General features: G+C 32.1%; 1 protein-coding gene across 1 annotated transcript in view; it reads left to right on the plus strand.

Moving 5' to 3' along the window:
* LOC145268287 (protein HIRA-like) overlaps positions 1–7,568 on the plus strand; it is a 191,929-nt gene extending 184,361 nt beyond the window's left edge. The window contains exons 28-29 of the mRNA XM_080123694.1: positions 4,011–4,102; positions 6,982–7,568. Of these exons, the coding sequence (XP_079979820.1) occupies positions 4,011–4,102; positions 6,982–7,095 (206 nt within the window). The 3' untranslated portion in view covers positions 7,096–7,568. The remainder of the gene's footprint in view (positions 1–4,010; positions 4,103–6,981) is intronic.
* Positions 7,569–16,058: the final 8,490 nt, after the last annotated feature.

Consider the following 16,058-nt stretch of genomic DNA (forward strand, 5'->3'; position numbering starts at 1 on the left):
CTGGATATGACCTTAAACTATATCTGATGGTGAGTCCCAAGTTTGCGGGTTTTGGGGAGTGTGGAGTTACCCTTGCCATTGCTCCCAAGTCCACTCTAACCCGGAGTGGTAGTACCTGTTAGGGTCCCAACTATGGGTTAAATAGAAACCGACTTGAAAAAAAACCCAAATATATTATATTAAAAAAATTGTTCTTCAAAATCACTGGATTTGGCATTGAATAACCTAAAAAGGGTTTATATGCCGTAAAACAACCAAACCAACCAATCTCCAACGTGATTGTTTCGCCCGGCCGCAGACCACCGAACAGTCACCATAACCTTTTTGGTGCAATTTCAACTTCTCCGACATACAACCACTGTGCTGAACGTCGCCGGTTGTCGTAGAGGATCCACTTCTCATCACGTACCACAATCTGCTGGAGAAAAGGTCGTTTTTGTTGCGCAGAAGGAGCATAGAAGACACCTCAAAATGATGATTTTTTTTTTTTTTTATCGTTCAATTCATACGGCACCCATTTACCCAACTTTTTTGACTTCCCTATTTGCTTTAAATGACAAACAACTGTTGAGTGGTCAACCTCGAGTTCAACAGCAACTTGTCATGTGGTTTTGTGAGGATCGGCTTCAATTAAGGCTTACAAATGTTTGTTATAAACCGCAGTCGGCCATCTGTGACCATTTGCATCTTTGAGGCTCTCGTCACCATTGTGAAATTTCTTGAACCACTATTGTGCCACACGTTCGTTAGTGGTTCCTGAGCCAAATGCATCATTGACCATTGATATCATGAGCTGTCTCGGCAGCTTTTTGGCCTAGTTGGAAATGAAACAAGAAATAGGAGATGCACACATGACTAATATATATATATATATATATGTCGTGTGTGCATCTCCTATTAGCAGAAAAAAACTATAAAAGTGGTCAATTATAGATTATAAGTCAAACAAGAGCCAATATTATTTTATTTAAATATGATACATGGAGATACCCAGGTTTTGTATGTCTCTTGATCCAGTTATTAGGAAAAGGTCTGGATTATAATAACTGAGACCAATATTTTTTCCACTAGTCTTACATGCTAATGAAAACTGATAGCTATCTCAGACCTTTTCCGAATTCCTGGATGGCCAAATGGCTGTAATCTGGGTGTGTCTAGCAGATACAGCAATATATATATATATATATATATATATATATAAGTTTTCTGTAAGCCATTGGTACCTGGTTGAAGACTAGTAATCTGTCGACAAAGATTGGAATATTCAAAACATTTTGGTCAGCCGGTACTTGTACAGTTTAATCAAAACATTAAAAAATGAAAATATCGAGGAAAAAAAAAAAAAAAAGGTTATATTGTACGTGTCCGTTTGGGACTGAAGATCTCCGGAAAAAAATTTCACTTAATTTGATCAAGTAGTTTTTTACAGCAGAAAAACACGTTCTTATGAGAGCATGTTGAAGTCAGCCATGTTGGAATTTTTTTAACACACCACGGGGAGATAACTCAATTTAAAGCGCCAACACTTCCTCCCCATCTTTAATACTAGCTTTTCCTCCTAAAAATCAGACCTTTTTCTTGGTATCATAACAAATTGTTTTTTTTTTTTGCTGTAAAAAAGAAACTACTTGATGAAATTTTTTTTTTCTGAGAACTTTGTTCCATAACGGATATGTTACTTTTATACAACCTAACATCACAAACGCATTTCAGAAATTTTATCACTGCACAAGCAGAAAGGCCCAGCCTATAAAATCAACAGTAAACTATTTCATAACCTTTTTTCGATATTTTCATTTTTTTTAATGCCTTGATTAAGATTCACAAGTACCGGTCAGCCAATTCACCATCCGCCTCATGCTGTGTTTGAAAGATCAAGAGGGTGGTGTCCGGAATTGGTCAGAAGGTTTGGTATCAACTGGAAAAGCAGTGGCCACTTTAAATGAAAGAAAAATAAAATCAAGATTGAACACATACATCAGGTCTGTTGCCAAGGACGCTGGGAAAATGGTGGAATTCTTCTACTGCTCCAGTAGATAGCTCACTACTGATGCAATTCTCTATCTGTATAAAAGTCAAGTACATCCAAGGATGGAATACTGCTGCCACATCTGGGCAGGAGCTGCTAAAAATAGCCTATCCTGCCTTAACAGAGTACAAAATAGACTTTGTGGCTTAGTGGGGGATGCCTTTTTCTCTTCCCTGCAGCCTCTCTCCCACAGAAGAGACGTTGCAAGCCTGTCTTTGTTTTATTGTTATTTCTATAACAAGTGCTTGTCTGAGCTCCAATCTCTGGTCCTCCCTCACCAATTTTTCACGAAAAACACCCGTTTATCTGAAACTACTGTCATTAATTTTCCCCACTCTTTATCTGTGCCTAAATCCAAACGTAGATTCCATGATCAGAGCTTCTTTCTTAGAAGTGCACGACTGTAGAACTCTCTTCCGTTTGCCTGTTTCTCAGCTGACTACAACTGATATGTCTTCAAGTCCAACATAAACAAATTCCTGACAAACCGCCCCCTTAAGACACTATCAAATCTCCAATACTAATGATTACTACGATGCTATCCTATTGATTATTGTACACACAATAACCCTTATCCCGGAGTGCCTTCCAGGCCTTGATAAGTGGGGACCTCCATGTAAAAAAAATAAAAAATAGTTATTAAAAGAACGCTTTTTCAATTTGTAGATAAAGTGAGTATTATTTCAAGTCGTGTTGAGGTAACTGTATGTATGGACATGGTCATGGTTCTTTGCAGTTCTAGCGGGTCCACTCTCCCAGGCTTTGCTTTCTTACCCTTCAAGATGGGGAGGGTTTTTTTTTGGGGGGGGGGGGCTGATCGCCTGAGGCGCTTCTACCAGAAATGCAGAGGGCATGCAGTCTTTTTTTTTTTTTTTTTGCTCGAGAGTGCTCTTCCTTTAGAGCGCTGAATTTTCATATTCTACTTTCCCGACCCTTGTGTCACATCTTCCCGTCGTGGAAGGGAGATGAACATAGTGAATATTATTTTAATATTTCTATTTCAAGCATTTTGGAGTAAGACAGATAGCAGCAGGTTGAAAACTTTACATTATTAAAGTCTTTCCAAAACTGAGAAGCAAGTTTTATATCACAACGCACTATGAGCTCTACCTGATATAGCTTTCTGTGTCAAGCAAAAAGTTTTCTCCAATCATGATTATACTGTTCTTCCAGACTTTTGGTGTCCTGGGTATGCCGTTAAGTTGCGTCAATTTTGAGTGTTGCCTCTTATTTACTGTTACTCCCAGGTCGATTCTGAGTTTTGCAGACAAATATTAATTCCAGTTCTGAATTTTTGAGAGGGGGATATGAATGTTTGTATCATTTAGATTAATCGGACAATTGTTCTCATCTTCAGTGTTATTTTCGCAAGGTTTTGGTTGATGTAACCTCTGACCTTTTGTTAGATGTTAAAGTAAAACATGGCAACTTTTACACCTGACGAAGGTCACATCGGCTGAAATGTTGTGCAGATAACACTCGATGAGAACAATTAATCTGATTAATATAATACTAGTATTAATTCATTAAAATTTGGAACAAACATACACACGTTAGTATTTCAGTATGGTACCTTCTCTGCATAAGTACCAATGTTTGATACTAGCAAGGCTACAATATTATCTGGGAGAATGAACAACAAAATAGAAGAGCTAAAATGTGCATGCAACATGTTTCTCTTAAAACTCCCCTCTCTTTCAACCCCTCTTCACTCCTCTATCTTTCACTATCCTCTCTTTTACCCTATTTCTTCTCTCCTCCCATCTCACCCTTGGCTTTTCTTCCCCTTTTGTTTGAATGTATTAAATTAGAATGAAAGTGTCAATTACTCCATGTTAACATTAAAAAAAAAAAAAAAAAAAAAAAGAATTCATTCTAAATGTTTTTATGTCACAGACTATTTTCTATGGTACGTATATAAACAAGTCTAAGCACGATAGGTATTAGTATTGGTGTTTATTTATTTTTTTTATGTTTTCAGGTATTGAACCAAAGTTAAGAGAAATTTGTGATGAACTCCTTGGTCCTGGATATGTGAAAAATCGAAAAGACAACTGGGATGAACATATTGTGGTAAGTACCCCTACACAGTTGAGATCCTTAGATGTAAGAAAGCCTTTTACTCTAATAGCTTCTTCCCCAAAGCTGCAGGACTTTGGAATTCTCTTCCGGTTTCCTGCTTCCCCAACTGTACTGACATGCAGAAGTTCAAGTGTAATGTGAATAGACATCTTGCTGCTAAACTCCCTACATAGTGTCCTTGCAACTTAAATCCCTGATAGTAGCCCCCTACATCCAAGTGGCAATGTGCCTTGTTTGGGGTGAAAATGTAATTAAAAAATAAATAAATAAAAAAAAAGTATATATTTAATTACATTTTGCTTATATAATTAAGCAATCAATATGTATTATATTTCCTGCTGTTTTGTGGATCATCCAGTAGTCAGAAATGCATAATACAAGCCTGAATGCTTTTATGCGTTTGAATGCAGATTTATTGCATAATCAATGAATTTACCGTAATGACATATTTATTATTAACCTTTATCTGAAATACATGATTCAGCTCCTTATTTTGAGAAAAAAAAAAATTTTTTTCCGTGTTATACATATATACTATTATATAAAAGGAACTTTGTGTGTAAGAGAGGCTATCCCTATGGACTCGGAAACAGAAAATTTCACACAAAGGTACTTGATGTGTTTGGGAGTATTCTTATGTAGGTCTTGTATTGGAATGCGTCTGATAAGTATAGATAATCTAAAAAAAAATAATGAAGGAAGTCTGATTTTAACCAAAGTCAACACTTTTATACAACCTAACATCACAAATGCATTTTAGAAATTTTATCACTGCACAAGCAGAAAGGCCCAGCCTATAAAATCAACTGTAAATTCTTTTATAAGACAGGGTCATATTTGAAACGGATCTTTCTGTTTAGAGCACAATTGAACTATGATTCTTTACTCTTCTATTTGAAACTTTTAAGTGAAGCCATTATGTACAGATAATTTTTATAAAGTTGACAGATTCTCTACAATGCAATGTAGACTATAATGTATTGTGGACTAAATCACTGCTGGGAAGCATGTGAAGCTTCTTCCCAGTACACTGCGAGAGAGAGGGCTAACAGGCAATCAATCGATTTGATTAAAAAAAATGGGCGATTTTCACCGATTTCGATGACAATAAAAGTATGGAATAGTGAAACATTTGTTAGTTCTCATTCAATCCCGGACAACATCGGGTCTCCTTTCTAGTAACAAATTTTTTTTATAACTACAGACATATGTTTCAAACTTATATTCTCTTCGGTGTGAGAGATAATTACTGCCAGTTGGGAGAGAGGGTTCTGAAATCTGTTTGAAATGCAGCCTTGATTTTGTAGGCTGGTGTTTTAACTCCATATTATTAGAAATTAACATAGGATGCCAAATTAGCAGACATAAATAGTAAACAGTCGATGAGTACTCAATTACAGAAAGTTGGAATATTGTAATTGTGTTTAGGTTAACTGCTTGTCCTCAATTCCCTAAAGAGGGCACATTTTTTATTTCTTGAAGTAGCCTTATGATTTTTTAAATACTAATAATTATTTTTATACCTACTACAGACACATGTTTGAAATTTATATTCTCTTATATACACGTGACAAAAATAAGTAGGTTTAATATTACCCTATACTAATGAAAACTATTTGATCAATTTGTGATTTTTTTTTAATATATTTTGGTACTTGTTAAGAAATAGATGATAGATCATTTTTTTAAAATATGAACTGTCATGCTGAAAATAGTAATATATCCAAAAATTACAAAAAATAGAAAGTATAAAGTTATTTATAGTTAAAAGTATTTTTTTTTTTGCATTCTGCTTAGAAAACCAGGTAAAATGGCATTCTTCTTAGAAAACCAGGTAAAATGGCATCCTTCTTAGAAAACCAGGTAAAATGGCATTCTTCTTAGAAAACCAGGTAAAATGGCATCCTTCTTAGAAAACCAGGTAAAATGGCACCCTTCTTAGAAAACCAGGTAAAATGGCACCCTTCTTAGAAAACCAGGTAAAATGGCATCCTTCTTAGAAAACCAGGTAAAATGGCATCCTTCTTAGAAAACCAGGTAAAATGGCATCCTTCTTAGAAAACCAGGTAAAATGGCATCCTTCTTAGAAAACCAGGTAAAATGGCATCCTTCTTAGAAAACCAGGTAAAATGGCATCCTTCTTAGAAAACCAGGTAAAATGGCATTCTTCTTAGAAAACCAGGTAAAATGGCGTTCTTCTTAGAAAACCAGGTAAAATGGCATTCTTCTTAGAAAACCAGGTAAAATGGCATTCTTCTTAGAAAACCAGGTAAAATGGCATTCTTCTTAGAAAACCAGGTAAAATGGCATTCTTCTTAGAAAACCAGGTAAAATGGCATTCTTCTTAGAAAACCAGGTAAAATGGCATCCTTCTTAGAAAACCAGGTAAAATGGCATCCTTCTTAGATAGGAATCTACATGCAGGAGGCATAACTCCAAAATGAATATTTTAGATTACTTTTTCATGGCTGCTGCAATATTTATTGTCTTTCGAGAGAGAATTTTTTTTTTTTTTTTTTTTTTTTTTTTTACTAAAAACCCAATAGCAGTTGTTCTACTTAATGAGTTTTCGCCATTTTTGGATATATTACTATTTTTAACGTGACAATTAAGTATGTAATATTGTTTGTGCTTAAAATGACATTTAAAAAATCAATTTGTTGACTCTATCTTAACAAGCACTGATATTTTTGTTTCATCGGGGGTATATATATATAATAGGGTTTTTTCCTGAACAAGAATCGTGTTTTATACTAAATTGCATGATCACTACCTCCAAAATTTAACTTGCACACTTTGCACAATGCTTCAAGCAAACATCTTCAAATCTATTTTAATAAAAAAAAAAAAAAATTTTTTTTATTTTTTAGGGTTTAAGAAAAAGAGATATCCTGGCTGAAATTTTACCAATAATAGGATCGAATCTGAGCTTCCAACGTCTGTTTACTGAATATCAAGACCAGTTACTCACCTTACAGAAATGAGCAGCAGAGTCAGGAAGGACGATATTGTTTGCAGATCGGGTGGGAGTTAAATATGGCAAGCAAAATTTTAAAATGGAGAGAAGACAAGAAAAAAAAAAAAATGACATTGCATTTGATTTGAAGAAGGAAAAAAAAACAAAAAAAACTCCCATATTTTCTACTCCTTCTCACTCCTTCATTCAGAAATAACTTGTTATGAAATATTTTGATTTTTTTATTTGCACTCTAATATATTCATCACAAATTGACCAAAACAAATTTGGCACTGGACATTCAGAATTCCCACCCTCGTATATGACTGACCCCAATTTTTTTTTTTTTTTTTTTTGTCATATAAAAAAGGGGTTAAATAAAAATGGTTTAAGGAACTTGTCTACTGGAAGATTTATAATGTTCTTCCATATAGGCATGTTAATATGGGAAGGGAGGGGGGCAATGTTATTCCTAGACAATAAACGATTTATCAAAGTTCATCTTCTTTTAAAAACAGAAAATTGGACTATTCCTTGATGAATAATGCTAGAACTGTTGTCTTCTAGAAAATCATCATCATCAGCAGCATCATCATTATTCTTTCATTACAATCTTTTTTCTTTGTTTTTCTTTTTCTTTTTTCCCTTTTTCTTTTTTCATTTCTTTTTTTTTCCCCTTTTTTCTTTTCTTTTTGTTTCATTATTGGATTCTGAAGAACAACAAAGTGATTTGGATTATTCGGACTACTATTCTCATCTTAGTTTTTGTAGTTGTTTTCAAAATGTTACAGATGTCTTTTTTTTTATTTCCATGCTGAACTCTGAACAGAATTTAGAATTTCAAACAATCCTTCATTTAATTCATTAGGAGGTTGGGGAAGGTAAATTTTTCTTGTTCCTTCAGTCACAATCAACTAGAAGTGGTAATAAATATGTTATTCTTAGTTTTTATTGCTTGTGCATGTACGGTATAATCAGGTTGACACACTGATTCCCATGAGATCATTAAAGTTGAACCTGGTCATTATTAAAATGTGTGACCATTTGGGAATACCAAGAGATTTATGTAATCTCCTCTTATTGTCATATTGTTTCCAGTCGTTCTAAGATTCTTGCCACTGGATTCAAGTAGTGGCGTGCCGATTCAGAGGCGGTATGATTGGAGATTACAAAACCTTTGTCTCACAGCTACCCTTATAGGGAGTATCGATTATCTTTCAAGACTGAACAGAGTAATGATTGTTTGTAATGAGGATTGAATCATTAATCTGCAGAAGTCTGTCACTTAAAACTGATTGCTAACCAATCTTGAACTGTTAAGCTATGTTAAGCTATGGGTACATGTGAACAATTCCAGTACAAATTGAGAGGTTTAGATATGTACTGCTTTTTACTCGTGTATATATATATATATATATATATATATATATATATATATGTATGTATATATATTAAAGAGAAAGTTATTTTAAAGAAAAAACAAACATTGTTTTAGCTTTCTTAAATTTCTTATATTAGAAATTTAAGAAAGTCAGAAGGATGTTTTTTTGTTTGTTTCTTTAAAATAAACTTTTTTTTATTTATCTGATAAACAGCCTTAATAAGCATTTATCAAACAATTTTCTTTTTTCGTTGGAGATATAAAATTGCGTGTGAATAGTGGGTGTTGATTCGGATGGTTTGAAAATCTTTTCACATGTGTGTAATATATATATATATATATATATATATATATATATATATATATATATGATGATGTTCTAAGCTACTATTTATAATTATTAATGGACTTTCATATTGTATTTAATTCTATGATAGGTTGCAGTGATAAGTGTTTATTAGGAATCATTTCTCGGTGAGTTTTGTCTTTTGAATATAGCAGTTTTGATCCTTACTACCGGCAATAATAATAAGTAGGAATAACATATTAACATTTCTACCTTGATAGAATAAAGGCAATCTATTCCCATGGATTAAAAGGGTTTTGTTTGAAATTCTTTATAGGTTTCTGGGTTTAAAAAAGATACACTCGAAAGGGGTCTGGACTGTGTGGAATTACAGAAATCGAATGTGGAAATAATGAAAATGAGAAAAGTAGTCCAAATATTACAAATTATGACTATGCATCTCAAATTCCGAAGCAAAATAATATTTCTAAGATATTCATATCTAGTGGATGAGTTAATATTTTCCTTGCATAAGTGTGGCATATTTTTTGCTCTTCAGGTATTACTCACATTTTTATTATTTCATAAATAATTTTGAATACTTATTTGTTTAATTTTTGTTTTTCTTTTCTTTTTTTTAGTTGTTTCTATGACTATAAGAGTTTTTCCTTTTCCTTTTTTTTTTCTTAAGAATTGCATTTTCTATTTTTCTTTTTCTTTTTTTAGTTGTTTCTATGATTATTATAATAGTTTTTCCTTTTCCTTTTTTTTAGTTGTTTCTATGACTATTATAATAGTTTTTCTTTTTTTTTTTTAAGAATTGCATTTTTTTCTTTTTTCTTTTTTTTCTTTTTTCTTTTTTTTAGTTGTTTCTATGACTATTATAATAGTTTTTCCTTTTTCTTTTTTTTTCTTAAAAATTGCATTTTTTTTTTTTTTTTTTTTTTTTTTTTTTTTTCACCCGGTGGGAGGGAAGTCTATAAAAAGATTTAGATTTAACTAAATTAAAAATAACAACAAATAAATCCAGTTATTTAAATTTTGGAACTAAAAGAAAAAAATTCAACAAAATGATGCTTTTATTCAAAAATTCATTATTAACTTATAATGGTGAAGCAGTTCTGTTTCTATTTGAAGTGGAAGTGACGATTTCTTCATTTTTTTTTTTTCCATTTGAATGTAATAAGTGTATTGCAAGAATGTCAAAAGAAAATTTTAATGACCTTTTTTTTTTTTTTTTTTACATTTGCTTTTTTTTTTCTTTTAAAATAATAAAATAAAAAACGTATTTTGCATTCTTGTGAAAGTATGGGGGGGGTGTATTTTTTTCATATTGAAAAATTTAAAAGAATTATTCAAAGAATCATGTTTGTATTTTTAATGCATTAATTTAACGAGGTACAAGAATTTCAAGCATTTTTTTTTTTTTTTTTTTTTCATATTTCTTTTCTTTTTGAATTTTTTTTTAATACTTGTTTTTTTTTTTGTTTTTTTTTCATATTTCTTTTCTTTTTGAATTTTTTTTAATACTTGGTTCTTTTTTGTTTTTTTTGTTTTTTTTTCATATTTCTTTTCTTTTTGAATTTTTTTTTAATACTTGTTTTTTTTTTGTTTTTTTTTTTCATATTTCTTTTCTTTTTGAATTTTTTTTTAATACTTGGTTCTTTTTTTTTTTCTTTTTTTTTTCATATTTCTTTTCTTTTTGAATTTTTTTTTAATACTTGGTTCTTTTTTTGTTTTTTTTTTTAGGAATTTACATTTGCTTTTTGGTCATTCGCAGTTAAAACTGATTTTAATAAATTTAATGCAATTAAATGGAAAAATATGTATCTATTCACCACAGCATTTTAATACTACAAGATAGAGCTGAGAAACACAGGTGGAGGTTTACTGACAAATATTAGTATGCCAGTTTTCAGCCATGAATACATTCACTTTCTTTCGTTGGCTGAGAAAAACTGCTGACTAGAGATATTGTTAAATGTTTTAGAAATGAAAAAATAAAATTAACTATATTTGAAAATACACAGAATAACATTCTGGCTCCATACTTGACTATGAGATTCTCATATTTAATTTCACGTGCGTTTTACATACATCAATGATGATGATGCTGATCTTATCCTTGGATGTGTTGAAAGATAAATAAAATGAAAATATGTATATAGATCAAATTTTGGTTCTTTGTTATTGTAGTGAAAATTGAAATGTTAAATCTCCAGTGAAATCAATGGTATCTACTGAATTGTCATGTCACAGCAATGAACATATCCAAAAATTACAAAAATCGGTAAGGTAGAAAATTAATTATCAATGAAAACAGTTTTCAAAGACAATTAGTGAAAATTGAGTTTGGCAAAAAAAAAAAAAAAAAGGGGGGGGGGAGAAACTGGAGAGTTCTAATTGTAACAAAAGGGAAGTAAATCTTTTCTGAAAACTGAAAATCTTTGGCCAATTTAGCAAAATTCAGTTTTTACTAATTATCTTCGAAAACTGATTTAAAAAAATTGTTTTATTAATAATTAAATTTCCTATCTTATCATATTTTGTAATTTTTGGATATGTTCATTAATGCAGCATGACAATTCGGTGAATACCATTGGTTTCACTTAAAATTCAATATTTTATTTTTTTGAGTTGCCCTACAATAATGGAGAAGAACCCATTTTTTTTTTTTATCAGATATTTTAATTACCTCCCTTTGTATTGTTGAATAAATTTTTATTTTATATCAGTTTTCGCAACAAAAAATACACTTTTCATTTAGTTGTCTTTCAACAAATCTTATCTGCAAGTGAAGGTGTAAGAATGTTATTTTCAAGTGTAGTTGACTTAATTTCTGAAGAAAAAAAATCTCTGAAAATCGAACATTTGTCAATAAGAATTCAGCTGTGCTTTTCAACATAGCCTGTAATTTAGAATACTGTGGTATGTAGCATACAAGCAAAAGTCTAATAAAAAATATTTTTCTCATCCCCCTGCTCGGAAAACATAAATATATCCAAACTTTAATGTATCATAATTTAATTTAAACAAATAAAATAAAATAAAAACAATTGTATAAAGACTTAGTATTGTTTTAATGTAGAAAAAAATGTTGCTTCTTTAGACTTACACTTCTTTGGGAAAACAAACATGGAGAAAAATCTTTGATGTACTTGCCGCGGTGAGAAGATCTTATGATTCCAAAAATTATAAAAATTGATCAAGTTTTTATATATATATATATATATATATATAGTAATTTATAAAATATATATGGCGATTAAGCTACACTGAATATTCTGTGTTTCATCCAACTATAGGATTCGTCAGGCTTATGCGCATAAGCCTGACGAATCCTATAGTTGGATGAAACGCAGAATATTCAATGTAGCTTAATCGCCATATATATTTTATAAATTACTAACTAGCTCTACCTACGTATTGAGCACTTTTGAAGTAAATACTTAAAGTTTACGCATAAATCTATACTTTCGTATATTAAATTTATGCGAATAAATGAAGTAGTTATATATATATATATATATATATATATATATAAGAAAATCAAATTTTATGATTTTTAGCTATTAAGTATTGTTAGCAGCCATTGTGAGACCTGCTTTTGGAGAGATTGTTAAAGGGAAGGTAACCAGGGATGAATTTCAAATTTAATCAAATATGGTGACTAGTTTCTCTCACATTGATCAAGTCATAAGATTTAATTTTTTTTTATTTTTTATTTTTTCTTCTTTTAAATACAAAATCAAAACTACTTGACCAATGTATGTAAATTTTTGGAATATGCCATTTTCATTCCATGACGGGTACATACATTATTTTCTGCATTTTCTTTACTAAAAATTTTCATTATAAGCCCAAGTCTACCTATGCACCTGAAAAAACTCCTTGCAATTTATTGCTAATTTATTGACCTAACCTTTTTGTTGCCTCACTCACGATGCTTGCACAACACGTCAAACAATTTTTCAGTTCTTATCCAAAAGTCAACCTAATTAAAAAAAAAAATAATAAAATAAAAATATTTATGATGTGTGTATCCCATCATGGAATGAAAATGTTATATTCCAAAAAAAAAAAAAAATTTGTCAAGTAGTTTTATTTTATTTTTTTACTAAGAAAATTAAATTTTATAAGAAAGCCAAGATGGTGTGTCTCATTCAACTATCTTTAATAAATAAAGCAAGACAACTCAATTCAAACTTTTGAGATCAAAATCAGCCTCATAATGGCTACAGCTTACTATTGACTGCTAAATGTTGTAAAAAAAAAAAAAAATGATTTTCTCTAGAAAAACAAAACTATTTGATCAATTTATGTGGTTTTTAGAATGACATTTTTTTTCTATGACAAGTACATGAATCAAAAAGATTTTCTTTTCCTTTTTTTTTTTTCTTCTTAGATTGGATTCTGGACAGGAACTAATTTTTCTCCAGTGGCATTCGTTTGTTCAGCCATGTTCAGTGAGCAGTGTCTTTATCTTATAGTGTCAATGGTAAACTGGGCAATTTTGCATATATTAACCGCAATCTATTAAACATGTAATATTTAATTGATATACAACACATTCATGTTATGTTGCATTTATCTGCCCTTCTTGGAAGGTATGTGCGTAATTGACCAAATAGAAACTGTTGCAGACTACGGAACCAGCTATGCCAAGTTCAAATCCCATTGGATCTATTTGCATGGTTATTTACGTAGTAATATCAAGAAGAGGGAAAATCTACCTATTTTCCTTCAGCTAGGCGTATAATAACGACGTGTGTGTTTGGATGATCATATAAACCAAAAATGATTGATTCGCCTTAAAATGGTCAAACTCTAACCTGTCTTCTAAAAAAAAAAAAAAAAAAACACACACACAGAAAAAATATTTATGATGTAGGTACTTATCACAGAACAGAAATGTCATATTCCAAAAATCACAAATTGATAGAGTAGTTTTATTTTTATAAAGAAAATCATTTTTAAACAATTTAACGTGATTAATGTGAAATCGGTCACATTACATGGTTGAGATTTCACATGTTGGAATTATTGCGGACTTGTCAGCACTTGTTCATTTTTTTGTTGTTTTTTTGTTTTTTTTTTTAAGATGGCAACATGAGGCAGTCTTTTCTTTTCACTTACTCATAAAATTTGATTTACTATGTGAAAAATAAAAAGCAACTACTTGATCAATTTACATGATTTTTTGGAATATGACATGACAGGTATGATACGTGCGTCATAAAGGTTTTGTTTTTGTTTTTTGTTGTTTTTTTTTTAATTAGATTGATTTCTAAATGAAAGCCAAAATGTTTTAGAACATTTTATATACTCCCTAGATTGTAATATCTACGATTTGCAAACGGTCGTCGTCTCTACATTTATTTTGAGCAAGTTTAACAAAAAACAAAAAAAAAACTGGTTTCCAGTGTTTATTTGTCTTTTTCGTATAAATAAAGCGAAACTGAATTGAATCGAATCAGCTCGCTATCCTTCATGGCCGGTACATTTCGAAGGCAGTCAATCAGCTTTGATCAGACAATTGCTATTCATTAAGACACTGCAAGAGCTCCCCCTTAAGAGGGGAAGCTGGTTTTCCCCAACATCGTGGTGAAGCAAATACAGCTGAAAGCTTAACTGGCTGTAGGCCAGTTTAGCTTTCTGGCGTGATCGTTGACATTGCTAAATTTCAATGCTTTCACTTCCACTTCCATCTTGGCATAGCGGTAACATGTCATGTTTTCTTTCACTTTCTTTTCCACCTTTATTTACATTGCGTGTTCGGGTTCGAGCCTCCTTGCCTTCTAAAAAATGTTTTTTTAAATTTCTGTTTTAATTTTAATTTGTTTTTTTTGTTTTTTTTTTTTTGCAATGCCAGGCACCCCCACTAGTCCATATATATATAAAAGGCAAATGTGCGCACGCATTTTTTGTATGTCTCGAAAAGGCTTTTTTCGCTGACGGTCCCAGGGGAGTTACTATCGCTTAGAAGTGTTTATATACCCCCAGATAATAATATCTAGGATTTGGGAACGCGGATCGCCTCTAGATTTATTTACATTGACTTTTATGAGATTCACGCTATTTCGCTCTGTCCCTGTTTGTCCTGCTTTTTAGTATAAATACAGTGAAACTAAATTCAAACGGGTTGTGTTCTCGGCTTTTGCCGAAACGTCCAATCAGCTTTTGATCTATGTGGAGTTTCTCCTTATATCAGACAATTGCTATTCAATTTGGACAATGGGGAGCTGCTTTCCCCCCCTTCCTACCATCATCTGGAGGAAGCGAAAACTAAAAATACTGCCACGTCATCGTAACGATCCCGCGATGACCTCATTTAGCGTCTACCTGTCAATCAAACCTATTTTACTCGCTTTATAAGCCTTAACTTAACACGCTAATCAATTACTCTCACTCGTGGCCGAGCTGGCTAAGTGGTTGGCTTTTGCTTCCACCTCCGCGTCAAGGCTTCCGGGTTAAATTCTGCCTCCCGACCAAAACTATTTTTTTTTTCTTTTACACCTTTAAACACCTGGGCAACAGTTTACCACCCCCACCCCCCCTATACATACAGCGTTGTTATCTTAAGATTGCAGGTTCGATCCGACAGGTTTATTTATGCCATTTTTTTCCCGTTTTGATTTTTCCGATTTTTTAACATCATCTTTTTTATAATATTTAAACAGGGTTATTACTTACTCCCCCCCCCCCTACACACACCTGCAAACACCCAGGCAATGCCAGGTACCCCCCCCCTGCCCCCGCTAGTCTATAATATAAACGGCAAAATGGGCGTGCATGTTTGTGTATGTCCGAAAGGCTTTTTTCGTCGGGCTTCTCGCATCAATTACATACCGGGAGAAGTTTCCTTATAATTCCTAGATCGTAATATCTCTGATTTGCAAACAGACATCGTCTCTATCTTTATTTTGATCAAGTTTTTAAAAATTTCCTCATTCTGAATGTTTATCTTTCTCGTATAAAGTGAAACTAATCGAAGCAAAGGCATCCGCCTGGCCTTCCTGGCCAGGATGTTTTGAAGTCAATTAGGTTTGATCACTGGGGGGGGGAACCCTTCATATCAGACAATTGCTATTTATTCGGGCACTGCCAAAGTTTTTTTTGTGGGGGAGGGCTAGTTTTCCCCAACATCGTGCGGAAACAAAAAAATAAAATGGCAGAAAGCTGGAAGCTCAACTGGCCTCTAGCCAGATTTTTCTGCGCCTGCGTGATTCTTAACCTAATTACCAACTCATTCATTTCGCTATCCACTATGGCATAATGGTTAGCGAGAAAGACTTCTCTTGCTTTTTTGTTTTGTTTGTAATCT

The sequence above is a fragment of the Euprymna scolopes genome, chromosome 43 (assembly GCF_053919585.1).
Source record: "Euprymna scolopes isolate OS-2025 chromosome 43, ASM5391958v1, whole genome shotgun sequence".
NCBI classification, from domain to species: Eukaryota; Metazoa; Mollusca; class Cephalopoda; order Sepiida; family Sepiolidae; genus Euprymna; species Euprymna scolopes.